The following is a 26,660-nucleotide window of genomic DNA, read 5'->3' as shown; positions in this document are numbered from 1 at the left end:
TTCCTTTTTATAAAAGATTTATTTGCGGGGTTGGGGATTTAGCTCAGTGGTAGAGCGCTTGCCTAGGAAGCGCAAGGCCCTGGGTTCGGTCCCCAGCTCTGAAAAAAAGAACCAAAAAAAAAAAAAGATTTATTTGCACCCGTGTGCAAGAGAGAGAGGGGGGAGAGAGAGAGAGAGAGAGAGAGAGAGAGAGAGAGAGAGAGAGAGAGCACGCTTGCATGTGCCTGTTAAGGCCAGATGAGGATTTAAGATTCTCTGGAACTGACAGTTCCGAGCCACTGGATGTAGGTACTGGGACCTGAACCGGTTCTCAGCAAGAGCAACAATTGCTCTTAACGGCTGAGGCATTGCTCCACCCCCTACCTCAGTCATTATTAATCCTCACTCTGAAGTATCAGTTCAATTAGCCTGGCCCCCTGCCACAGCAGGTGGGGAAACAGAGGCACAGGTGGCTCTTTGGTCACAGAGCCTCGTGCCCTGCAGCCTCTCGGAAGCTAAAGCCAAGACGAAAGCAGGAGGAAGAGAGGAGACCTTTTCTGGACAGTACCTACCCACTGGCCAGTCTGTGGACACAGAGGTGCCAGCCACTCCTTTGCGTGACCACGGAGTTTTCCACACCATTCAGCATAGTATGGAACACAAGTGTAAGCCTCTCAAACTTGACGTTATTCCAAAGGTGATTTCCTCCTAAGAAACAATCAGAACAGGAACAGGGGCCTCTCAGGGAGTCAGGGAAAGCAGGTTCCAGCCTGGCAGACAGAGGAGACTCACAGCCCGCCCTGGCTTTTCCTTGCCAAGCAAGGACAACGTTGGCCTTTCATTAACGAGAAAGCTTGGCTTGCAAATTCTCACTAGGACATAGCAGGGAAACATGGCGCAGGCTGGATCTGGTACAAAGAAAGAGATAGGGGAGCAAAGAGGCCCGGCGATGGTGTTTACCGCCACACTTCTGTTGCCTCTGTTGCTAACCTCCTTGCCCCTGGATGGAAACCAGTCTCACTGGCTATCTATCGGTCGATTATACAGGAAGCTACCAGAAGCCTCCAGAGAGAGAAATGACCCCGAGCCCCACCTCGGGTGCCCATAGAGCAACAATCCCTCAAACTCTCCACAAAGCAATGAAACCTCAAAGCCACTGTGGCGGCCGGCGGCGGCCGGCGAGTTGTTACCTGCGCCGGCAGTTTCTGTAGGAAAACAAGAATTAGGGAATTAGAGGCTTGAGAGACAGCAGTAAGAGGAAGAAACAAGACGGAGCCTGCCTCGGGTCACAGGAAGTCACTGGCCTTGGAAACCTGAGTGGGCAAGGTCACTTTTCTTCTTCCACCCATCAAGTCGGGGACAGCAAATGGATGGATGGATGGGTAACCCATACTTACCTCGTCAGCTCTGAACTTGACATATGGTATATTTGGTCCACTTTATCTACTTCTTTATGCTAACGGCAGAACTCGGCCTGGTGTAGTAGCGGCTGAACCCAGGGCCTCGAGGCTGTTAGCATTTTGTCTAGGCCCCGCCCCAGGGTTACCTGGCAACAGCCCTACTCACTGTAAAAGGGGCTGCTTGCCCCCTCCTCTCTCTCTCTTGCCTTCTAGCTCTCACTGTGTCCTCTCATTCCCCTCCCCCGTCTCTCTCCACATGCTCTTGGCCAGCCTCTACTCCTCTGCTCTTTCTCTCTGTCTTTCTCTGTCTTTACTACCCCCTTAACTCTCCTTCCGATGCTCAGAATAAACTCTATTCTATACAGTCAGGGAGAAGGGCCTCAGCATGGCACCCCTTTCCCCACACCTGACTGCATATCCACCAAACATATTCTCAATGGACACTAAGCACGTACTCTACCACTGAGCTACACCTGGCTCCTGGGCTAGTGGTACATGTAGTTGGCCTTGCTTTTTTTCTAATCAACTTCACTGAGATGCAACATACACACAATAAAACGTATCTGTTGTAAAGGGGACTGGGGGGGGATGTGTGGCGGGACTGGTTTCACATGATCCAGAATAGCTTCAGAATTGCCATGTAGTCAAGCATGATCTCAAACTCCTGATCCTCCTCTCCTGCCTCTGCTTTCCTGAGTGCTGAGATTATGGGCATGATCCAGCATTTCTGGCAAATTTACACTTTCTTTTCTTTGGATACAGGGTCTTATGTGTCCTAGGTTGGCCATGAATTCACTATAGAGCAGAGAGGATAACTCTGAACTTCTGGTCATCCTGCCTCTGTCTCCCAAGCACTGAGTTGAAAGCTTGCACCGCCATGCCCAGCCTCAGAGTGGAACTTTCAGTTAATTGTGTTCTTATTAGGTTCCTATGCCTATATATCAGTATACGGGGCATTCCCTTGACTCTCGGAAGTTTCCTCCAGCTTCTACTACGCTGGATAGTTTTATGTCAACGTGACACACACTGGAGTCATCTGACAGGGAACCTCAATCAGAAAAATGGCTCCAAAATGGGTTTGTAGCGGCTGGGAGCTTACTTTTAATCCCAGCACTCCAGAGACAGATCTCTCTGAGTTCAAGGCCAGCTTGGTCTACACAGAGATGCTGTCTCAAAGACAAGAAAACAAAACAAAATGGATCGGGTTGCAGGCAAGCCTGTAGGGCATCTTCTTAACTAATGATAGATATGGCAGGGCGTAGCCCATTGTGGGCAGTTCCACCCCTAGGCTGTGGTCTGGGGTTCTGTAAGAAAGGAGGCTGGGCAGCCCTGAGGAGCAAGTCGGTAAGCAGCACTCCTCCATGGCCTCTGCATCAGCCCCTGCCTCTAAGTTCCTGCTCTGTTTGACTGCTTCCACTGAGAGCTGCTATGTGGACAGATATGTGAAGGGAGCAAGCTCTTTCCTCTCCAAGTTGCTTTTGGTCATGGTGTGTTAGCACTGCAGTAGCAACACTAAGACACCTAGTCATCAGTCATCCCTTTCCCATCCCACCCCAGGCAGTCAGCCGCTCGCTTGCCTAGCAGGAATCCGTCCTCCCACCCCCATCCTGTTATATAAACAGAACTATGGATTCTTTTACACCTGTTTCTCTCTCGCTTTCCGATCTTTTCCCTCTTAATGCTATTGTAGATGAGGTCCTTTTAAAGCCCCGTTTGTTTGCGTGTGTGTGGGCATTTGTGTGGTGTGGCACGTTTGGAGGTGAAAGGACTGTTTGCAGAACTGTCTCTGTCCCCCCACCGCATACTGAGCTCAGGTCATCAGACTCTGTGGCGAGTGCCTTTACCTGCTGAGTCATCTTGTTGGCCCCAAACGGAATTTCGTAAAGCTTCATAAGCCACTTATTTGAAAGGAAAAAAAAGTTTCTTTCATATACTTGTCTTTACTCCCTGTGACCTTGCTGACTTTACCAGTTCGTTCCTAGTCGGTATGAAAATTCCCTGGGATTTCATAATAGTTACATCATCTGTGGCTGAAACAAACATTAGCAGACTCAGGCCTATCGCACAGAAAGTCAATGTCCAAGAGACCGACAACGTTGAGGAAGAGACAGCAGAGCTCCCTGGGGTTGCTACTTACTTACTTAGTATCTCCAGATGGCCTTTCGACCATTGGAAAGGAAGAGATGTTTACAGGAGGATCAGGCTAGGGGCTGCAGAAGCAAGTCCCCTAAGAACTTTAGTCAGTGGACTGGTGTTTTGACACCTACCAGAGGTGATACTCTCCTGGCAATCACCATAAATTCATGTGCCTGCGTGCGTGCATGCATGTGTGTGTGTGCATATTTACATGTGTATACATATCTGCATAGTGAAATAGGATCATATCTACCCTATTTCCCTGCTCCCGTGTTCCTTCAACATGCCCCTTTCCAACCTGCTGTCTCTCTCTCTCTCTCTCTCTCTCTCTCTCTCTCTCTCTCTCTCTCACACACACACACACACACACACACACACACGCAGTTATTGCTGACTGTATGTGCACAGATGTGAGGCCATCCTGTGGAGCATGGAAAACCTACCAGTGGCCACATCCTTAGAAGTGAATTCTTCCTCCCCTGGCAACTACTCACGGTCAATAGCTCCTCAGGAAAGAAAGAGTGGGGCTCGCAGGTCATCTCCGCTGTCTGTGCCGGGACGTTGGCTAGTCTGATACTGTGCAGGTGGGTCACCTCAGATGCCGTGAGCTGACTGCAGTGCTCACATCACATCCAGAAAACAGCATTCCACCTCTCCATCCTCCTCTTCCCCAGGTCCCAGTGGTGGCGGAGTTAATAGAGACGTGCCATCCAGGGCTGAGCTCAGTCTCTTTCTCTTTAGAACGAGAGACCCAGAATGCAGGATGGAGACACGCCCTGAGGATGGGAGAGGATGGGAATAAATCGGGATGGAGTCAAGGCAGCAACCTAGCTGCTGTTGTAATAATATGAAAAATAAAAAAAAAAAAGTAGGGTCGTCTTCTATCCCCGCTAGGTCTGGCACCGCGGTGCCCCAAGATATCTGCTGGATATCTTAAGTCTCAGTCAGCAAAGCGTCTCACCCGCTCTGCTCCATCCCATATCACACTGCCGAAGGCTTCTCTCTGAGTCTGGCAGCAACCTCTCTACCTATGTAATTCTCAAGGCAGGTTTCCATGCCAGAAACACACATCCCAACTCTGTGGTGGCCCAGACCAGCCACCACACACTCCATTACACTTAAATCTACACATGAAAGAACACACAACCCAAAAACCTTTGACCCAATTGAAAATATATAATATATGCCCACCTAAACATACAGAGCCCTGTTCACACCCATCCCTTAAGAACATTAACAGCAACCTGTAAATACACAGAGCAGAACCTTAATGTCACCTTGCATGTTGTCTACCGGCTTCTCTCTCTCTCTCTCTCTCTCTCTCTCTCTCTCTCTCTCTCTCTCTCTCTCCCTCCCTCCCTCCTTCTTTCTGTTCCAGTCTCCTTCTCTTCCTTCAAACTTTTCTCCCACCCATCCTTCCTTCTCGTCCAGTGACAGGCCTCCTCCTATCTTGTACCTGCCTCACCTGTGACATCATCCCACACCTAGCCCATAACCTTTGGGCCTTTCATTTATTTTCTTACCTTATTGCGCAGTCTGGGGCCACTCATACAGCGACGGAGAAGAGTTGGAGCTCACACCTTTGCCGCTAATCTTGGGGAATAGGCAGCCACTGTTTGCCATTAAGTATGATCTCAGCTGTAGGATTGTTCCGGACAAGGTCTCATGTAGCTCAGGCTGGCTTTGAACTCCTGATCTTCTAGCCTCCGCCTCCCGAATGAAGGACCACAGGTCAGACAAATAGGCAGGCAGGGAGGGAAGAGATGCTCTAGGTAGATTAATACTCTTTCCGCTTAAACATTCAAGGTGGTTAGCTTCCTTGAAGACAAGGATTTGCTGCACATTTTGCTGCCAGGGGGAACTTTTCAGTGGAGCTTTCTTTTTTTTTTTTTTTTTTTTTGGTTCTTTTTTTCAGAGCTGGGGACCGAACCCAGGGCCTTGCGCTTCCTAGCTAAGCGCTCTACCACTGAGCTAAATCCCCAGCCCCTCAGTGGAGCTTTCAAAGGAGGGTGAGCTAGTTTGGTTTTCTATGCTGAGGACCAGTCAGCTTCTCTTTCTTTCTTCTTTTTTTTTTTCTTTTCTTTTCTTTTTTTCGGAGCTGGGGACCGAACCCAGGGCCTTGTGCTTGCTAGGCAAGCGCTCTACCACTGAGCTAAATCCCCAACCCCCAGCTTCTCTTTCTTTGTCTAGATTACTGGCCCCCTGTGTTAGCCCAAACCAGCTAGTCCTGATGCGCACACACATTGCTTTTAATAAAACTTGGCTGAGGGAGCTGGAGAGATGGCTCACTGGTTAAGAGCACTGCTTTTGCAGAGGACCTGCGTTCACTTCCCAGCACCCACATGATGCTCCCATGTTAAACCAGCTTCACGTTTCTGTATTATAAGCCGCCTGCTCCTATTTTACCCTTTTTCTATAATCGCTGAGTTTGATTGTGTGTTTTGTTGTTTTGTTTTTGAGAAAACATTTTATATAGCCTAGGCTGGCATAGAACTGTGTAGCCAAGGACGACTGAGACCTTACCATCCTTCTATCTCTGCCTCTTAAATACTGGGATTACAGATACATACCACCATGGCCATCTATGTATCTATGTCTGTCTGTCTGTCTCTCTCTCTGTCTCTCTCTGTCTCTCTCTGTCTCTCTCTGTCTCTCTGTCTCTCTGTCTGTCTGTCTGTCTGTCTGTCTGTCTCTCTCTCTCTCTCTCTCTCTCTCTCTCTCTCCCTGTGTGTGTGTATGTGTGTTTTGCCTGTACATCTGTGTGCCTGATGCCCTTGGAAGCCAGAAGAGGGCGCTGGATCCCCTGCAAGTGGAGTTACAGACAGTTGTAAACATAAACTGTGGGTATGAATGCTGGCAATCAAACCTGGATCCTTTGGAAGAGCTGCCTGTGCTCGTAACTGCTGAGCCAGCTCTCCAGTCCATGCACAGTTTTTATGCCATGCTGGGTTCGATACACGCAGCGTTGTGCAAGCACACTACCGACCACTGACCCAGTGGGAAGGATTCTTATCCATTTCCATCCCTGCTGTACCTCAGAGCCTGAAATACTGATTTAAACAGTAGATGTGTTAAACAACAGAAACCAATAGCTCTTACCTCGTGGCATTGCTTAGCAAAATAATGTATTCACATACATCAACAGAAATTCCCAGACTTCCCTCTGAAAACCCTGCCCGAGTCCTTCCTTCCCGGCAAGAGATAACTCCAGGGAGTTAATTCGAGTAGTTCACGACCTCCTGCTATAGTTCCATAGTGTGCTGCAGGCAACTCCTTTCAGGGAACAGGAGCCAAGAAGGACTAGAGGGAAGCTTCACGAGGAGGCCAATCGCTGAGCTGGCTTGATACTCAGTCCAAGGAGGAAGGAGGAGAGGTAGTGTAGGTCCAGAAGGAACCTGCCCGGTGGAGGAAGGCTGACATCCTGGAGTCAGAAACAGCTCATTCAAAAGCACAGAGGCGTGACAGAGGGTTGCATCAGCCACCAACTTAGCTGTTGACCTTGAGTGGCTGTGTCCTGCTTGTTCATAAGAGGGAACAAAACAACAGGGCTGCCAACAACATGGGTTTGCAGTGATAATGGATGTGAAAGACCTTGGGAATGCTCTCACAGGGAAACTGCATTGCTGACAAGCAGAGTGGAGTCTCAGCCGGCCATGTGTCCAGCTCAGCACTGCACTGCCAGGCCCTAGGAGAAGAAGCTAGGAGATTGGCTCTGGCGAAGGGTTAGAACCTGGGTCCCAGTCTCAAACAGCAACCAAGGAAAGGGTGTGCTCCCAGGGTGGCACCTCCTCTGATTTAAAACCCAGCGGGCAGGCGGGCGGGCAGGCAGGCAGGCAGTGTTCTGGGAGTTCAAACTTAGCTTTGTTCACATAGTGAGTTCCAGACTACATAGTAAGACCTTGTCTCTGGAAAGACAGACAGACAAAAATAGACAAACAAAACCCAAAATCCTGCATAGAGAGGGACAATTCCCTTCCGGTTAACAGCCTGGCAGTACCCTGTTTAAGTTCCCCACTACCCTACAAACCTCCTTTAACTGGAGCTGGAGAGATGGCTCAGCCATCTTGGAGAGGACCTGAGTTCTGTTCCCAGCACGGATATGTTGGTTCACAACTTTCTGTAACCCCAGTTCCAGGGGATCTGACTGCCTCTTTGGGCCTCCTTGGACCCTAGGCATACACGTGGTATATTTATACACATAATTTTTTTTTTATTAAAAGACTTAAAAATCTACCTCAGCTAAAGTAAGCTTCCTAGGCAACTAAAGCGAAGGATTTGGTAGACACAGGAAAGAAGAAGAATCTCACCTTTTCCTCCCCTGTGTCCAATATAGAGCTGGTGTGCATCCCCCCACACGGAGGCTCCACACGGATTCAATGCCAGCTCTGTCTGGCAGCAATGGCTTTAATATGGAGCAATCACTGTGTTTGTAGACGACTGAGCCTAGCAGTTGTTTCTAAGCGATGCCTGTTATCAAATACAGATTGGCCTTGTTTGCTCACGGCTCGCCTCCTACTCCGGTTTCTCCTTGTGTACACACAGGATGTCTGGCAGCTTTGACCGCTAAAGGTGGTGCTTTTCATCAGGTGTGGGAGACGGAAGACAGAGGGTTGGTGTGTTCTGCATCTCTGAAGACTCTGGAGGGAAAAGGAGCGAAGGAGTGGCCCATGGGAACAGCTAGCTTTCGGCTGTGGAGTTGGTGGGATACATTCGCTGATCTGGAATCCCTAGTGGGGGAGGGGCCAGAGAGAAAGAAAGGGATGGATTCTGGGACTTGCAGGAGCTAGAAGTCAGAAGGAGAGGAAGGGAGAAAGATAGATGGAGGAGAGGAATGGAGGCAGGGAGAGGGAGAGAGTATGAGTCAGTTTAGGAGCAGAATACATTTATGGCCTTGGTGCCTGTGCAGAATTCAGAGTCACTACCAGGGCAGGGAACAGGAGAGGCTGAGCAGGTTTGGGGGAGGTGTGGAATGATCCGTTCAATCTAGGACATTTGTTTATTAGTTCCTTGGGCAATACTAGGTGGCAAGAACAATCTGTTAAGAACAACCATGAAGTGTAAAAAACAAGCCCCCCCCCCCTTCCCATGAAGCTCACATTCCAGAATGGGAGGGAACAGTTTGAATAAAACAGCAGAGTGAGGGCAGAAACCCACATGAGGAAAGTCACCGAAGTCATGTGATCAGGGTGCTGCCAGGGCAACCAGGCAAAGCCCAGCCAGAGCCAGGCTTGGACGTAAGAAGGTGCCAGTCTCCCTATGGCAGTGGTCCAGGATATCTAAGTGGAGGAGCGGTCTGGGTATCTCAGTCTGAGCATCAGAGCACACAGTACAAAATCCACATGGAAAAACACATACCAAACATGATGCTATTTATAGAAAGATGCACACACGAAACACTAAGGGTACGCTGGAGGAGGGCAGGCTGTTTAGGTCAAATATTTTTTTCCCGACTTAGGCTCAGAGATGTGAGATGTAATATGTCATCGGTATACATTTTCACATATGGAAATATTACAAAATGAAATTCTTAAAAAGATCGGCGGCTCAAGGTGTAAATGTACTTACAGCCGAGTCTGATAACTTGAATTCAATTCTGGGCCCCACATGATGGATAGGCAAAACTGATCCCTGCAAGACCCTGTGCTCCGGCCTTCACGCTTGCAGAGTGGACTGTGTGAACCCACGACATCCCCTAAACGCACACAAGAACCACACAAAACAGCCGGGTATAGTAGTGCATGCATGCCTTTAATCACTGGAGAGACAGAGGCAGAAGGATCAGAGTGATTTCGAGGTCATCTTGATCTACGTAGAAAATTCCAAACTAACCAGATACATAGTGAGACTATGTCTTAAAACAACAATGAAAATCAACAAACACAAGCCAGGGCTGGTGGCACACGTTTTTTAATTCTAGCACTCAGGAGGCAGAGGCAGGCAGACCAAATGTGAATTTGAGGCCAAGCTTCCAGGCGGTCCGGGGCTGCACTGTAAGACTATCTCAAAAGCAAAATAAATCACGCACACGCATAAACATAGTTTTTCTTTTATTTTCTTTTAAGGCGAGGTCTAGAGCATAGGGGATGGTTACGCACAAGTTTCCAGCCTCTGAGAGGACCAAGCAGCATCGACCGGTTTGCACGCCATCCCCTTAAAATGCTGGTGAGCCCAGTGCAGCCAGCCTCCCGGGCCTGACCCGCCCCGCGTTGCACAAACACCACGCCCACATCCACCTGCCGTCCAATAGGCGTACGGGATCCGGGCCCACACCTCCGCCGCGCCGCGCCCCGTGACGTCACGACCCTGCCTCCGCCACGTGACGGCCGCGCGCTGGGCTCTAACCAGCGGCTGGAAAGCGCCGCAGAGGCCGCTGACTGGCCGGCCGCGACGCCGCGGAGGTAGCCGGGCGCCTGGGCCTCCCGCGCGCATGGGAGCGTCGGCGGCTGCCTGAGGAGGGCAGCGAGGCCAGCGGACCTCGAGACCTCGCGCGTCCCACGAGCGGCTGCGGCGGGCCGCGGAGCCGGCGCGGCCATGGCGACGGACACTCAGCAGAAGGAGAACACGCTGCTTCATCTCTTCGCCGGCGGGTGAGCCTCGGGCCCGAGCCGCGCTCTCCTAGTCCCGGCCTTCTCCCCCTGCGTGCGGTGGCCTCGGGAATCCGCGTTTCCCTTCTGCCGCGGACTGGGGTGAGGCCAAGGCGGGCGGCCCAGGAGGGTGGAGGGCTTCTGCGTCCCCACAGCGGGGTCAGCCCGCACCGCGGCTTTCCACCCTGCGCGTCCGCGTTCCCATCCCCCACCCACCGGCCGCCTCTCGCCGTATTCTCCTTTTGAACAATTCCTGACTGGTGTGACTGTCACCAGGGGCGATCGCGCCGAGCCCCTGTGGCTCCAGCCTCCTTGCGTTTTCCCGACCACGCTGCGGTCACTCACCGCTTCAAAGGTGCGGATGCTGGAGGTCCCGGGGTAGCTAGCGCAGGAGGTACTGCGCTGGGTCAAAGAGCCTTAGGCAGGTGTCGCAGGGCAGGCCACGGGCAGGGCACGGGCGTACGGGGAAAACGGATGCTGGCCTGCACCACGTGGGAGGGTAAATGGGGACCTCGGAAGGTTTGTCTGTGCATGTCGATCCTAAAGCACCTTCAGTGACTTTCAGTGGAGGAACGCAATCATGGTAGGAGGATACAACCAGGGGCTGAATTAACCCCCAAAAATAACAAGCTAGTTTTTTTTTTTAAGTATTAGTATTTTTTTTTTTTCTTCCTTTTGTCATAGCTGCTAGTGGCTTGGGATCCTTTTGGTGCTGGTTTTCAAACTATCTATGGACCTGTGTCCCCAGCCCTGGGGTCTCGAGCTCTTTGAGACTTAGTCCAACAATTTAAGCGTAGCCGTCTATCCTGTGTTATCTTCTTCACTTGAGAACTAAAGCTGTGACCTGGGCCTAAAGAGTTCCTTATATAGAAAGCAATGGTTGAAGAATTACCCTGAAAATAACCGTGATGAAAGGATTTCTGGTGTCTTGGTACTCATACCTGGCAGGCAGGCGGTTTCTTTCTCCAAGCAGATAGCTTTCAAGGTTGTGCTTAGGCAGGAGGAATTTCTTGTTCATTCATTTCGGTCAACCCCTTATTCCTCCCATCCTTGTCTTCATTGGTATCACCTTTGCGTGTAAAAGCCTCAGAAGGCACCCTTAGAGTAAACCACTTTCTATAAAGGGGAATTTTAAACCCGTTAGGCATTTTTTTTTTAAACCCAAGAGAAATAAGTTTATACTCAGTGGATTTTATCTTTTTGTTTTTTACTTTTTTTGTCTTTTTTTTTTTTTAACTGTGTGGTCTCTCAGGTTGTATGTGCGTGTGCTCTTAACTGGAGGAGTTTCAGAGTGGCCTGTGTTGAGGCTCACTGTAGTTGATGGCCCTGTCTGGATGGATCTCCCTGCACATCCTTCACAGTGCCCTCTGGCTGCCAATTCCAGCCTCTTACGTTCTGATAGAGGATACTGCAGTGGGCAGCGAGGCTTCCCGGACTCATTAAGAGGCGGGGAGTTTATTAGTGCTGTGCCTGAAGCAGTGGTGTTTAACAAGTTCTAGTTCCTTCATTAAGATCTCCGTGCTTGCAGACAAGAAAAGAATCGAACCCTTGGAAAAGATGCTCTCAGAGTTGCTAATTGGATTTTTAGCCTAAAATACCTTTTAAGGTAGAGCATGAAAGGAGTTGGGTATAAAGAGGGCACGGCCTGTAGTTAAAAGTGTCAGCCCAGGGTCCTGGTAAGCACTTTGCTCTGCTCTTTATCTGCTGGCTCTCCAGGGAGCTAAGTTCAATGCCTTTGAGAAGTCTGAGATCTTGCTTTTAAAATCTGTTGTGCTTCCCTTGTTTATTGAACAGTCATTGAAGGCTATGTTCTCAAACAGATTTAACGATATCCCAAATTATAATAACACAAACAAGTTTTGTTTTTTGGAGATAAGGTCTAGAACTCAGAGATCCTTTGTCTCTCCTTCTGCCTCCCAAGCTGGTTTAAAGTATGAGAGATTCAGAGATTGACAGTCCGCTTTCAGGCTTATTGTTTATGGTGTGGCTGTGTGTGTGTGTGTGTGTGTGTGTGTGTGTGTGTGTGTGTGTGTTTTATCATAATATACAGTTATTAAGATTTTTTAATAGGGGCCAGGAAATGACTTTATTAGTAGATTGTGTGTTTATTATGACATTGGCCCTGGGTTTTTGGCTTAATCCCCAGCATGCCCCAAAAAAGTATTTTAATGGGAATATAGTAGATCTTTAAGGTCTGAAAATACATAGCCCGTAGATATTTTCAGAATGCATTATCTTCCCACAGATCACTGACGACAGCTGACAGGTGTACTCTGGCACTGTGTTGCTACCAGTTTAGTCCTGGTTCCTCTTAAGCATCACAGAGATGACTGTTCCCTTGTCTAGGGGAAGGTGTAGAGACCATTCACTCTTGCCTGAGGTCCGGGATGTAGCTCACTGTGAAGCACTGCCAGCACACACAGGTCCTTGGTTGGATCTACTGAACTGTATAAAACGAACGAACAGTAACACATGCTTACAGGAATTTTTATTAAACAAATATAGTGAGCAACATTTTTATCAGGCCATTTATATACCATTATGAATATAATTGACTTTAATATATTTGCATATATGAAAAGTATTTTTTAAATTTGCTTGGGAAAGCCCAATGGAATGGAAATTTCTTTCTCTTCCTCCTCCTCCTTTTTGTACAAGACAGGGTCTCTCTGTATAGTCCTAGCTGTCCTAGAATTTAACTCTGTAGACCATGCTGTCCTTGCATTCAGAGATCTACCTGTCTTTGTCCCGCTAGCTTTTGGATTAAAGGCATGTACCACTACCCTACCCTCACCCCCACCCCCAGCTAAGGATGGAAGTTTCTTGTAGTGCACAGCAGGTTACAACTACTGCTTTATTGCTGACTTACACATTAGTATTTGCAGAAACTGTATGGTATAAGGTAATGCTAATATAGATTTCTCTTACTTTTGAAAGATATGATTCTTCTTCATTTGTGATGCTTTTTCCCTCTTAAGATTTATGTATTTTATTTTATGGATATGAGTGTTTTGCTTGCCAATGTGCATGTGCTCCGTGTGCATGCCTGGTGCCCACTGAGGCCAGGAGAAGGTATTGTATTCCCTGGAACAGGAGTTATAGAAGCAGTTATGAGCCACCATGTGGGGGCTGGGAACTGAGCCTGGGTTCTCCACAAGAGCAAGCAAGTCCTCTGACCCCCGAGCCATCTCTCCAACCTTAGGAGTGCTATTGAAAGCTTTCTTTGCAAATGATATGGAATAGAGGATGTGTCATCTAAAGGAGAAGCATCTACTGCCCATTGTCTGTGCCTTAATGAAATGAATATGCAATTTGCTAATTGACGTCTCATAAACCTGATGTCAGATGTTTAAATGAACTTACCAGAACATTGTAGTATATGCCAAGAGTAACTGACGGTCTTCAAGGTGATTGCAGAAGTATCAGAGAAGAGGAAGAATTGCCGAACTCCCAAAGCTTGGCGGGCTAGAGCACTGCTGGGACTGTTTGTTCATAGAGCCCATTCTGGACCTATGTATAGTACATGAACATGGAAGTCAATTCGCCACTAGTTGGCTAGTGATTTTATTGTAAATGGCACATTGGGGCCTAAGGGCTCAGTGGCCAAAGGGTTTCCTGCTAAGCCCAACAACTTGAGTTCAAACCTGGAGACCCACATGCAGAAGGAGAAAACTGTGAGTTGTCCCTCTGACATCCATATATACATAGAAACATGGCCACCCAGCCCCACATTAAATAAGGAAATGTGATACAAGTTTATGGGCCAGCAAAATGGTTCTGTTGACAGAGACACTTGACCCCAAACCTGACAAGAGAGACATGGTGGAAAGATAGAATTGACCAATTGCCACATAAGCACTACACACACATACATGCAGTATTTTAAAAGTAATAGACTTTCTTAAAAATAAAAAGCTACTTTGGGGGTTGGGGATTTAGCTCAGTGGTAGAGTGCTTGCCTAGCAAATGCAAGGCCCTGGGTTCGGTCCCCAGCTCCGAAAAAAAGAAAAAGGAAAAAAAAGCTACTTTGGCTTTGATTTTAGTGCCTAAGGAGTGGGCATATGCTCAGGAAACAGCATATTTTACTGAAAATATTTATGTAAATTTTTCTAATTATTCAAAATTTGGAAGTGGAAGGTAATTTATGTACATAATTTAAAACTTTTATGTAACTTCATGATTTCCATAAAAATAGCAGAAAGATCCAGTGTATATTTTGTAGTAGTTGTTCTGCCCTAAACTGGAGAGATACCTTCTCCACAGGGGAAATTAAGCAAGGGCCATGTAGATATAAAAAGATAAATGTTAAATATGCCTTTATGTAATAAATGCTACTTCAACTCTAAAAGGGAGAGTAAGAGGAAGTGGAGAAGTGCCCAGGAACATAACTTTAAAGAAATTAGGCGAATAGACTTCAAAGCCAAACTGTGTCTTCTCGTAGACATTTGATCACTCTCCACATCCTTCCACATCTGCTCGAGTACAGCATCCCAGAGAATTTTACTGGACTTTGGCATTGGTAACCAATGCAAACTCACCCTGTGAAAGAAATTAAATTAGCATTCCAGAGGTTTTCACCTAACTGAGCTGCTGGAAATGTAACCTCCCATTGATGGGAGTGCTGACTGCCCATTGATGTTGTCGGCAATAGTAAACTTCCTGTGAGCTTTCCTGAAAAGTTTATGTCAGACTTAGGACTTGGAGCTGTAAGCAAGAGGAAACCTACTCTTCACTGGTTCACCTCTTGGAGCAAGCTCTCCATAGTCACTAAGGAGCTCTGACAGCTCTCCTTCCAGTGACATCCACATGGTTCCCCCCTCCTGCATGCAGTTCCTCTGACTGGGTCTAGAGTTTCAGTTATGGGACCAGCTTGAAGACACACCCATCTCTAAACCAGTCATTGCTGGGCCAAATCACATGCTCTTCTCTGAAGGACTGTGTGGTGGAGTGTGTAGTATCACGTTAATGGGTTTAAGTGAGTCAGAGTTAAAAGTAGGACTGCCCTTGGTCCCATTCATACATATGGCTTAAGAGAGAGGCTGACAGCAGTGCCCCCACCCTGTTTACATGCCTTACCTGTCTAGAATGACGTTCTCTAGCTTTGACAGGGTGATTGTTCTCCCGTCTGTTTTAGGATGTTTAGCACCCTGCCAGTTTGCTAATAACAGTATTTCAACAACCAGAAATGTCTTGAGATGCGGCCAGATGTCACTGGAGATGGTGGCAGAATTGCCCAGGCTCGGAACCAAGAAACCAAGTCTAAAATAGTGGTCTCAGATTTTGATCCCATGGCCCCAGATTACAGTGTTCTCACATTCCTCCATATGTTGGTGTGTATGTATCAGCTTTGTTTAAAGACGGAGTCTGTCTGTCTTAGTTAGTTTTTACTACTGTGAACAGACACCATGACCAAAGCAAGTCTTACAAAGGACATTTAATTGGGGTTGACTTATAGGTTCAGAGGTTCAGTCCATTATCATCAAGGCAGGAACATGGCAGTGTCCAGGCAGGCATAGTACAGGAGGGGCTGAGAGTTCTACATCTTCATCTGAAGGCTGCTAGTGGAAGACTGGCTTCCAGGCAGCTAAGGTGAGAGTGTTAAACCCACACCCACAGTGACACACCTACTCCAACAGGGCCACACCTTCTAATAGTGCCACTTCCTGGCCTGAACTTATACAAACCATAACACTGTTGTAGAGCCTGGAGCTCAACACTTTGGCTATATTGGCAGGCCAGTGAGCTTTGCAGATCCACCTGTCTGTTTCTCTGTTGCTATGGTTACTTGTGAGGTAAGCATTTTACACATGGGGCCATCTCCCCAACTCCTGCCATGTATAGTTTTAGTACCCTCTTTTTTCTATACATATGAGATATACACATAAAATATACATTAAATTGTAAAAGTTTAACTAAAATTTCTTTCCATATTTTCCTTTAAATTTTTTATTTATCAATCAGGTGGTAGTACACACCTTTCTTTAATCCCACTTGGGAGGCAGAAGCAGGTTGATCTCTGAATTTGAGGCCAGCCTGGTCTATATAGTGAGTTCCAGGACAGCCAGTACTACACCCCCCCCAAAAAAAAAAACCAAAAAACTTTAGTGTGTGTGTGTGTGTGTGTGTGTGTGTGTGTGTGTGTGTGTGTGTGTAAGAGAGAGACAGAGACAGAGAGAGAAGAGTATGACAAGTGTGTGGGTTCCTGTGGAGACCTGAAAAGGTCTCAGATCCCCTGGAGCTGAAGTAACAGCAGTTATAAGCTGTTACAAGCTGCAGAAAGGTGGGTGCTGGGAACCAGAGTTTGCCTCTCTGGAAGAAAGGGATGAGCTCTTAACTACCGAGCCATCCTCTCTCCAGTGGATATTTAGGAACAAATCTCAGTATATGTATTCCACTTGTGATAACCGTTCTCAGCCCATAGGTCATGATCCCTTTTGGTAGTCATACAGCCCTTGCAACAGGGGTCATGTAACATATCCTGCATATTTGCATGATGATTCTTAACAGTAAAAAAGTTACAGTTATGAAGTAGCAACAAGGGGGCTGGAGAGATGGCTCAGCGGTTAAGAGCACCGACTGCTCTTCCAGAGGTCCTGAGTTCCATTCCCAGCAACCACATGGTGGCTCACAACCATCTGTAAAGAGATCCGATGCCCTCTTCTGGTGTGTGTGAAGACAGCTACAGTGTACTTACATATAATAAATGAATAAATCTTTTAAAAAAATGAAGTAGCAACAAAGTAATTTTATGGTTGGGAGTCACCCACTGTGAGGAACTGTATTAAAGGGTTGTAGGATCATGAAGGTTACAAACCACTGACTTAGGAGATTAGTGGTTTAAATATCCCTGGTCTAGCCAGATGGTTGATCCTCCATCTCTGATGCTAACACTGCCGTCGTGTTGGGTAAGACTTCCTGATGTCTGAACATTGCCCAAAGATGCCCAGAACCAAGGCACCAACTCCACACCATCTCTGAAGAGATGTGAAAGGCTCTTATCAGTGTTGGGCTGTGTAGGGAGGGCATCTTCCTGTTATTCTTCCTGCTTTATCTCCTGCTCTTGCAGGTCTGGATTGCAGACTGAAGGGCTTAGTTGGTTCTGGATGCTTCCTAGCATAGGGGCTGCATCTGTGCCCAGGCCAACAAGATGAGAGGAGGCTAGAAAAGGACATAGGTGACTTCCTACCACAGGGTGGTCTTTCTGGGACACAGAGGACTACTCTCACGTGCCCAGGACGTGTAGACTAGAGAAAGAAAATGCTCAATGCTGCCACAGAGTTTCTGGACAAGTGTGTTAGATTTTTTTTGTTGCTGTGATAATCAGCAGAAACAAAAGAAACAGAGGAAAGGAGTTATCTGTGTTTGTGTTTTCAACAACTTCAAGGTGGCCAGGAAGCAGAGTGAGAAAGGGAACACCCCTTTCGTTTCATGCAGCCCTTGTCCCTATGATGCTCTGACACACTTTGGGGACAGGTTTGCACCCCTGGTGAATCCTCAGATACGCCTAGATGTTTGTTCATTTCTTTATATAACTAAAAATAAAACAAAGAAGCCTTGAAAAGAACAAATCAGCTCTACTCTGTCTTGCCTCCCTTCAGTCCTTGTCACAGCACTATAGATTGTCCCTTTGTGGTTGCTGGCCTCTAGCCTACCTCAGAACACTGTAGTGATGGACTTGCACTGGTAATGCTACTGCAGGGCTGTGCTCAGCTCTAGCTTCTGGATTCTGTTTTGTTTGAGACAAGGTCTTGCTCTGAAGCCCTACTTGGCCTGGAACTCATGATAGCCTTCATGCTCTAGCCTCCCCAGTGCTGGGATTGAAGCATACATCAAACAGGCCCAGGCTGCTGCCTCTTCCCGTCTTCCTGTCTCCCTGTCTCTTTCCCTTCTTCCCTGCTGCCTTGTCTCATTCCTCCTTTTTTGGTAGTAGATAGCAGCTCAATTATTTTATTTTTCATGCTGTGATCATAATTTTAACACAGGTTTGCCTGAATAGCCAAATAAGCCATTTGTCTCCTCCCTCACCAATACATGTTTCTATTTTGTAACATTCAAGTCCTTCTGGAGAATTGGGCTAATACATTCCCATATCACATTCCCACATCATAAAAAGATTGTTAGAGGATTGGATGCTTGTCACAAACCAGTACTTTAGTTTCCTTCCTTCCTTTCTCTTTCCTAGGCAGGGTCTTGCTGTATATAATCCAGGAGAGCCTGAGTCGCCCAATCTCCCTCTCCAGCATGCTGCATTACCCATGTGAACCATAGCATTTAGCAAAAGTAAACTTTTAACTATGGAGTAGTCCAGTGCAAAGTTACAAGGATGTGGCTTCCTCTGACCATAGCCCTTGGGGTAGTGGTGCTGGGGCAGAGGAGGGAGTGCAGGCACACCGGTGCTACTGCACATCTGGAAAAGGACAGCTCTTCTATAGTTCTTCTCTTCTCTCACTTTTAAAGATTTATTTATTTATTTATTTATTTATTTATTTATTTATTTATTTAATGTGCATAGTGTTTTGCCTGCATATATGTAGAAGAGGGTGCTGAGAATCCTGGAACTAGACATAGGAGAGTTTTAAGCTGCTTTGTGGTCCTGGGAACTGAACTCCGGTCCTCTGGAAAATCAGCAAGTCCTCCTAACCTCTGAGCCATCTATCTAGTCCTTCCCAATTTATGTTTGAGGCTGAGGTCTCTTGTTATTTCTCTCACTGTCCTTTGTATGTGAGCTTGTGGCTAATTCTCCTTTGTCTATCACCCATCTCCCTGTAGGACGCTGGGGCTGGAATCACAGATGCAAACCACTCCAACCAGCTTTATAAAATACATTCTAGAAATTAAATTCAAGCCATCAGGGGTGCATGAAGCACTTTTACCCACTGCCGAGCCATCTTGCCCGCTGTAGGTCTGTGATTTAAGTCCTCCCTGCAGATGGTGCTTTACTTGCTTTGGGGATCTATATTAAGTGCTATGTCACTCTCTAGATTTGCAGCATTTAGACTCAGTGCTATAGAAAAGGTAACATAAAATTCTGCATATGCTAGGAGTTCTCAGTATAAGAGGACAGTGGGTAAAAGGTAGTGTGGGGTGTAAAACCACGCCAGGAAGTTTGGTAAGGTAGAGCAGGTTGAGGCCTGGAGACTCGGTGGGCACACACCTGAGGCCTAGGCGACTCCCAGCTCCCTGCCAGACTGGAAACATGTGCCATGCTTCTCACATAGAAGAAATATGCCTTTGGTCAAGTAGGCCCAAAACCGAGCTCTCCATGTTAATGAGGTACCTAGAAGCCCGGAGGGTTTAGCCAATAAGCTTCCCTTCCCAAGTGGATATGGCACATTTTGCATTCATTTTCTACCATGAACAACCAGTAAACTGTTTAGAGCCAAGGACTGTCTCTTTCATCAAGATCCGCTGCTGAGGCCTTTGTCTCAGAGCTGCATGTAGCCTAATTCTCCTGTGGAAGGCCTCTCTGCACTCCTAGCTACAACCGCCACCAAGCCTGCCTCTGCCGCTAAGGACAATCATGGGACAAGCTGGAGCTCCTCTCCTCCCCACCCCCTGCCCCTGGCCCCGGGCTAGGCCCTGCCCACCCCCACTTCTCTGCTCTTCCTCGACTCCCAATGAATGGCACTTAGGTGTCCAAGAGGCTGAGACCCCCACAGCAAGCCCAGAGACCCCCAAACCAGCTCTGGCTTTCCCACCACAGAGCGATGTCTTGGAGCTTCCCCTACAGCCCTCCACCTGCCCTGTGTGTGGTAAGCATAGTCAAGTCAAACTCCCCAGGAGGCAGTGCCCAACTCGGGGCAGACTTGGACAGGTAGAGGAAATGCTCCCCTAAATATTTACACTGAGTTGTGGGTGTAGGTACCTGCTGCCAAAGCCGGTGACCTGAGTTCAGTCCCTAGAGCTACGTGCTGGAAGCAGAGGCCCCACTCCTGAAGTTGTCCTCCTTCCGTGTGCTGGGGCAAGCTTCCCCACCCCAATACATGTAATGTAAAATTATTTAAAAAGTAATTTAAAACAAGACTTTCCTGTGAATTCTCAACTGAATGACCCTTGGCTGAGCAATCACCATCTGTGAGCTTGTCTGGTCCTGACGCAAAGCTGAGTAAGACCCGGACCCTCTGTGGACTTGCTCTGCTGTAGGGCCCCGATTTCCAGGGAGGAAAGTCCCAGTTGCGTGGGTGGTGACTTTAGATGGCGCCTGGCATCAGTTGTTGTAGCTGGCCCATCCAGCATGGTTTGTAGGTAGTGTCGTGAAGGAGAAGGCGGAAAGAGTTAGTATAGGATAAACGAGTGCGCTGTCTTGAAGAAAGGCGTTTAAGCTCCGTGTAGTGGTTCACGCCTGTGACTTGCTCCTCAGGATGCTGAGGCAGGAGCATTGCAAACTGGGCGTGAGACCTTGTCTTGAAGTAAAATAAAAAGGTCTATGAGTATAGCTTAGAGCATCTGCCTAGTGTGAGCCTTTTTGTGTCAAAAAAAAAAAAAGTGTTCAAGAGGAGTTCAAAGTGTTAGGAAAGGCAGAACTGAAGCAATGGTGTGTTTTCTAGATTATTCATGGTGAGATTGGATGCATCTCCATCAGTGGGAGTTGACACCAAACTGTTGGTGAGTGACCATGTGGCATCTAAGCTGACAGGTCCTTGTGAAATGGTTCTCCTTAGTTCTGGAGCCTCAGCTAATATTTTTAAGTCTTTGCAAGTTGTATGAAATGAACAGGTATTCTGTTTTAAAGAGGACGAGACCAGATGTCAATCACGTGTGCTGACAGTCACATGCTGCCTTCTGATCCCGGTGCGGCCTCTCTCCTGCAGGTGTGGAGGTACAGTTGGTGCTATTTTCACATGTCCACTAGAAGTCATTAAGACGAGACTGCAGTCTTCGAGACTAGCTCTTCGGACGGTGTATTATCCTCAGGTTCATCTGGGGACCATTAGTGGAGCTGGAATGGTGAGACCAACGTCTGTGACGCCTGGACTCCTACAGGTTCTGAAGTAAGTGCAGCCTAGTCATGCAGGCCTCCCCTGTCACTCTCCTGTCCTCGATACAGTGTGGTCCAGATGGAAGAATTCTTACTTACCTTCTGAGGACTGGACTGATGTGCCATAGCACATGGGGGGAGGGCAGGCTCCAGGGATCAGGCTCAGGTTGTCAGGCTTGGTGACAGTCGTTGTCCTTACTCACTGTGCCACTGTGCTGTCAGATGGGTTTTTTTGCTTGTTTGGTTTTGTTTTTAATTAATTTTTTAAAATTACATTAGTGTTTTGCCTGCACTTATGTCTGGGAATTGAATCGAGGTCCTGTGAAAGAACTGCTAATGTTCTTAACCGCTGAGCCATCGCTCCAGCCCTGGTCAGATTGTTTCTAAAAGAAATGGCTGCTGAGGAGGGTCGAGTGCTCAGTTTTAACGTTGAGGGAGTGAATTCCCAAAAGCAGTGGTTAGTGATCGGCTCGGGAGGGCCAGAGGCCGGGATGGAGCTCAGTGAGGACAATAGGATCTGTGGTCCTCGGTGACTGAGAGAATGCTTCCCGCTTGGTGTCAGGTGACACCTTTGTAGTGTCTTGGCCATCGTGAGATGGAAGTGGATAAGCCGGCCACTTCACCAATTCAGAAGTCATGCTTCACATGACTAGTTAACATTTACTCTCTTGAGAATCACTACCCAAAAGCCGTAGCTACCGGCTGGACTGAACCTGTCAGGTAAATGTGAACGTTTCTCTTTTGTAAGTATTATGGGATGTGCATTCTCCATCTCTAGTTTCTCCTGTCTCCCGTAGCGCCACCTACACTGTCATTCATCACAGTGGAAAACAAAGGAAAGGGCACTTTGTTGTTGGGAATTCAGGAACCACATCCACACCACACAAAAGCCAGTGTTTCACCACAGACCTGCAGCAGTGGGTGGTTGATACAGTCAGTGAGTTAGTGGCTGTGACGTCACAAACTACCATTTCTGCTATGTTCATGTCAAAATGATAACCATGGGATTAAGTCAGGTTCTTGTTAATGGTGCTGCTCAATTAGAAAGGTTGTGTGCAGTTGTCGTGCTCACTCAAGCTGTATTTCTTTAGCCTGTTGGCTACGTTCTTAGGATGCTCCTGCTGCTGTGTCCTAGCCGCCCTGGCCTGAGGTGTGGCCATCCATACTCCTCACGCTGCTTACTTCCCTCCAAGCAACAGCCGTTCCTGGGCCTGCTGGCTGTTCACTCAGCGGTCCCATGCCTGTACTGTACCCCTGCATCCTCCTTGTCCCTTTAAAGGCACAGGAGTGGGCATGGTGGCACACGCCTTTGATCTCAGCACTCAGGAGGTAGAGGCAGGTGGGTCTATGAGTTCGAGGCCAGCCTGGTCTACATAGAGTTCCAGGACAGACAGGGCTTCACAATGGGACCCTGTCTCAAGAATAAATTATAAAAGCACAGGAACATAGCTAGCAAATTTCCCTTGTGGCAGACATCATGTCTGGCTTTGACACCTTTGCAGGTATATCCTGCAGTGACCCAGTTATTTAACCTGAGCTCCCCCGCCCACCCTCCCACCCTGCCTTCCTCCTTCACCCACAGCTCCTACCTCTGTCTTGTCTCCTCACTCTCACTCCATCCTGGGCAGTGGGAGGTGTTTTGTTTAGATTGATAGAGTGTCCTCAGGCTCCTTAGAATGCTGTGAGTGAGGAGAAGCACTGGGTTCCAACCAGATGATCCTCACAAGTTGGGCGCGTCAGTAAAGGCCGGGAGTAGACATGTTTGTGCCGTCATTAGTGCTCTCCTGTGCGCCTTAAGGGAAGGTTTGCAGCAGATTTTCTTTGTACGGTGAGGCCTAATCCCCATGTGAAGAGAGCATGGCCTCAGGCTGTGGGTCTTCTTGTGGATAAGATCCCAAAGTAGTGAACGGTGCCCTGCCTGGGAGGGAGGTCAGCAAAGGTAGCGGCTTCCCACTCAGCCTGAGCCGAGCAGAGGGGCCGTATGCTACAGGAGGGCACATGGGAAAGACAATAGGCAAAGACAAGCCCAGACCTTTTCTGCATACCTGCGTTCAGTTCTGGTTTGTCAGGTATCTCCTTTTTTAAAAAAAGTATTTTTTAAGTAAAGATTTTAATTATTGGGGTACTTTATTATTCTATATTTAAGATCTTTTTAAAAGTTTTAATAATTTTTAAAAACTTAAATGTATGCCTGCTGTGCGTGTTTACTACACATGCATGTAGGCGTCCAGTCTCCTGAAGCTGGAGATGTGCAGGCCGTCGTAAGTGAGCTGCCGGGAGCCAGCAGGAGCAGCAAGCAGCTAACCCAGCTTCTCTCCAGCTAGCTCCCTTTCTCAGTCTAAAAATCAGTGTCCACGTCTTTGGAAAACTGCCGCGTTCTGGTAGATACTCGGATGAGATACTTGTCTCTCCTGTGCAACCTGGTCTAACCTGGGGAGAGAGTGACGGACTGCAACAAGACTGGTTGCTTTTTACATGCTGTCCAGTGACTTGCCCGTGCAGGGGTGAGCCTGGAGCCTACGTTGTCTCTCTAAACTGTGTGCTCTGTGCAGTGGGAGCTTGATTGTTCCAGAGAGTGTATAAACACCCGAGAGGACAGAAGTTCAGCTTATGTAACGGGTCTGACTTGTTGCCACTGTGAAGTGCGTAACTACGGAGACTTTCTTCAGCTCTTAAAAGGCACAAGTCACTTGAGGACACACTCCTTGCTGCATTATGGATGAGGGCCCCTAGCTTCCTAGAGCCAGAGCTTCCCTTCACCTTCTTGAATGGCTTCTCACAGTGCACAGGGCTCCCTGCTGGAGACCACAGTGAAGCGGGCGCTCTCTCACCTGTGTCGTCAGGTGTAGGTCACCCCAAGGTGCTACCAGAAACATGTCTCTTCAAGGAGCTTGGCCTTTCCGAAACCGTCCTGTCTTTGAGGAAGATAATAAAAATAAAGTGTCTTGGGGCTGGGGATTTAGCTCAGTGGTAGAGCGCTTGCCTAGCAAGCACAAGGCCCTGGGTTCGGTCCCCAGCTTCGTAAAAAAGGAAAAAAAAAATAAATAAAGTGTCTTAATTGAAAACATTAAGTTGTGTCTGATAGTCGCCAGGAGGCTCATTTTTGGCCTTGTGACTCCAGTGAAACTCCCACGAATCTCACTGTGAAGCACCGTGTTCATAGAGTCCTGAGAAGTGCTAGCCCTAACCCTTGATTTTTATAAACTTTACATGCTATAATTTCAGTCTCGTTGGAGTTGTTTTTGTTTGTTTGGTTGTTTGGTTGGTTGGGGTTTTTTTGTTTGTTTGTTTGTTTGTTGGTTTGTTGGTTTGTTTTTTGCTGGGTTGATACTTTTACTTTTTTTGCTCCATCTCTTTATAAATGTTTTAATTGGGGCTACCAGACTTATATTTCTTTCTTTCTTTTTTTCTTTTCTCTCCATCTTTATTAAATTGGGTATTTCTTATTTACATTTCCATTGTTATTTCCCTTCCCGGTTTCCAACCCCTCCCCCTCCCCTTCTCTATCGGTGTTCCCCTCCCCATCCTCCCCCCATTACCGCCCTCCCCTCAACAATCACATTCACTGGGGGTTCAGTCTTGGCAGGACCAAGGGCTTCCCCTTCCACTGGTGCTCTTACTAGTCTATTCATTGCTACCTATGAGGTTGGAGCCCAGGGTCAGTCCATGTATAGTCTTTGGTTTTGTTTTCAAGATAGGGTTTCTCTATGTAGTCCTGGCTGTTCTGGAACTCAGAGACCCACCTGCCTCTCTTCCCAAGTGCTGGGATTAAAGGTGTACACTACTGCCTGACCGTTGTTGTTGTTGTTAAAGAAAGCCTTTTGTTTTGAGATAATTCAAATAGGAGAGGAGTTACAAGAATGACACAGATGACTCGCTTGTGCCTTTTATAGACACGCCAGTTTGTAACCTGTTACTGTCTCGCTTTGGCATTTTTTCTGTGTTCATTCATAAACTCTTCTGAACCATTCAAAAGTGTGTGTCATGGGGGTTGGGGATTTAGCTCAGTGGTAGAGCGCTTGCCTAGCAAGCGCAAGGCCCTGGGTTCGGTCCCCAGCTCCGAAAAAAAAAAAAAAAAAAAAAAAGGAAAGAAAGAAATTTCATCTGTTCAATTCGAGGTATTGCATACATGTAATCCTAGCACTTAGAAGACTGAAGCAGGAGCAGAGCCAGTTAGAAACCAGCATGGACTACAGTGAGATTGTTTCCAGAAATAAGAAGATCATAGGGATATAGTGGGCCCAGGTTGCAGGGAAGCAGAACTGAGACCTAACCTGGAGACGAGGTAAGTGTGAGTATCTTAAGACCGCAGCTCACTGCCCTGAGCTCACTGAAGTCAAGCAGACCTTGAACCTGTGATCTTTCTGTCTCAGCCTCCTAAGATAGTGAGATTTCAGACTGAAGTGAGAGTAACTGAGAAACGGGATCAGAGATTTCCCAGGACAGTCTGTCTTTTGCATTTATTCTGTGTAACATTCCTGTCTGATTCTACAGCCTTCTGGCATTATATTCTACAGAGGGAAGTAAGAGTCAGGGGCTTCTACACAGTTTATTCCTTCAAGGCGATGCTGTGAAGGTTGGCTTCTCATCGCCAAGACAGGCCTTGTCAGAGCCGTGGTTTGTTTGAGGCAGTCTGGTGTAGCGCAGCTGGCCTCAGACCCTTTGTAGCCCAGGATGACTGAACATCTGATCTTCCTGCTCCTACCTCCCAAGGGCTGTGCTTACAGGTGTACGCCTGCCTCGGTACCATTTGTTCTGAGGATCCACTAGGGCTTCACAGTGTCTAGATAGACACTCACCCAACCAGTGACATCTGCAGCCACAGAATCCAGAAAGATTCTAAGGCTATGTCTCTTTCTTATTATTCAGATCGATCCTGGAAAAGGAGGGACCAAAGTCACTCTTTAGAGGCTTGGGTCCAAACTTGGTTGGAGTTGCGCCATCCAGGTAAGCACATAACTCATGAGTGAGCTCCCGGGTGAGCCATGTGGGTCTGCTCTTGCCCAAGAGCGACACTGTTGAATGGCTGCCTGTTTCCCCTGTAGTAAAGTCGCCTAACATGTCTGACAACCTAGGTTTGTTCTTAGTGTGTGAAAAGGGGGTTCTGTTGTTTTAGTGGGAAAATTAATCTGTCAGCATTGCGCTCTCTCTAAGGGAGAGTTTCTTACCTTGAGTATGGTGTGTGGTCAGCCCCTGGGCACTTGTGTATTGCACACAGATCCATGTCATCTGCTTTCTTAGCAGGATATCCAGGTGACTCGTAGAACGTTAGTCTGAAGGAATTACAAAGGCTCCTCGCTTTACTTTCTATGACATTATGTCCTTGGATTTTATTTTATTTTTAAAGATTTGTTTGTTTGTTTGTTCATTTCATGTAATGTGAATATACTGTAGCTGTCTTCAGACACACCAGAAGAGGGCATCAGATCCCATTACAGATGCTTGTGAGCCACCATGTGGGCGCTGGGAATTGAACTCAGGTCCTCTGGAAGAGCAGTCGGTGCTCTAACCACTGGGCAATCTCTCCAGCCCCTCAGCCTTGGTTTTTTTATTCTTTTTAAAGTCTTCGTAGACTTGTACTGT

General features: G+C 47.5%; 1 protein-coding gene and 1 long non-coding RNA gene across 5 annotated transcripts in view; one reads left to right on the top strand and one right to left on the bottom strand.

Annotated features, from left to right (window-relative positions):
• On the bottom strand, positions 1-7,946 carry LOC102548220 (uncharacterized). 3 transcript variants are annotated; one of them, XR_015621345.1, is made up of 7 exons: positions 7,823-7,946; positions 6,615-7,420; positions 5,039-5,225; positions 4,289-4,349; positions 4,010-4,248; positions 552-687; positions 1-98 (listed from the first exon to the last, which is right to left on the bottom strand). It is a non-coding gene; the product is annotated as an uncharacterized LOC102548220 (long non-coding RNA). The 3 variants fall into 3 exon arrangements; XR_015621344.1 differs by lacking the exon at positions 4,289-4,349 and having other exon boundaries at positions 4,010-4,244; XR_015621346.1 differs by lacking the exons at positions 4,010-4,248; positions 4,289-4,349; positions 5,039-5,225; positions 6,615-7,420; positions 7,823-7,946 and adding an exon at positions 1,377-1,506.
• Positions 7,947-9,877: 1,931 nt separating this feature from the next.
• Slc25a33 (solute carrier family 25 member 33) overlaps positions 9,878-26,660 on the top strand; it is a 25,021-nt gene continuing 8,238 nt past the window's right edge. The window contains exons 1-3 of one of the 2 annotated variants that reach the window (XM_087551258.1): positions 9,878-10,201; positions 20,911-21,090; positions 25,947-26,024. In XM_087551258.1, coding sequence (XP_087407384.1) covers positions 21,044-21,090; positions 25,947-26,024 — 125 coding nt within the window. In that variant the 5' untranslated portion in view covers positions 9,878-10,201; positions 20,911-21,043. 2 annotated transcript variants of the gene reach the window in all.

This window comes from Rattus norvegicus, chromosome 5 (genome assembly GCF_021556685.1).
Source record: "Rattus norvegicus strain SHRSP/BbbUtx chromosome 5, alternate assembly SHRSP_T2T, whole genome shotgun sequence".
Classification (NCBI taxonomy): Eukaryota; Metazoa; Chordata; class Mammalia; order Rodentia; family Muridae; genus Rattus; species Rattus norvegicus.
This window is presented reverse-complemented; position numbering and strand designations above follow the sequence as displayed.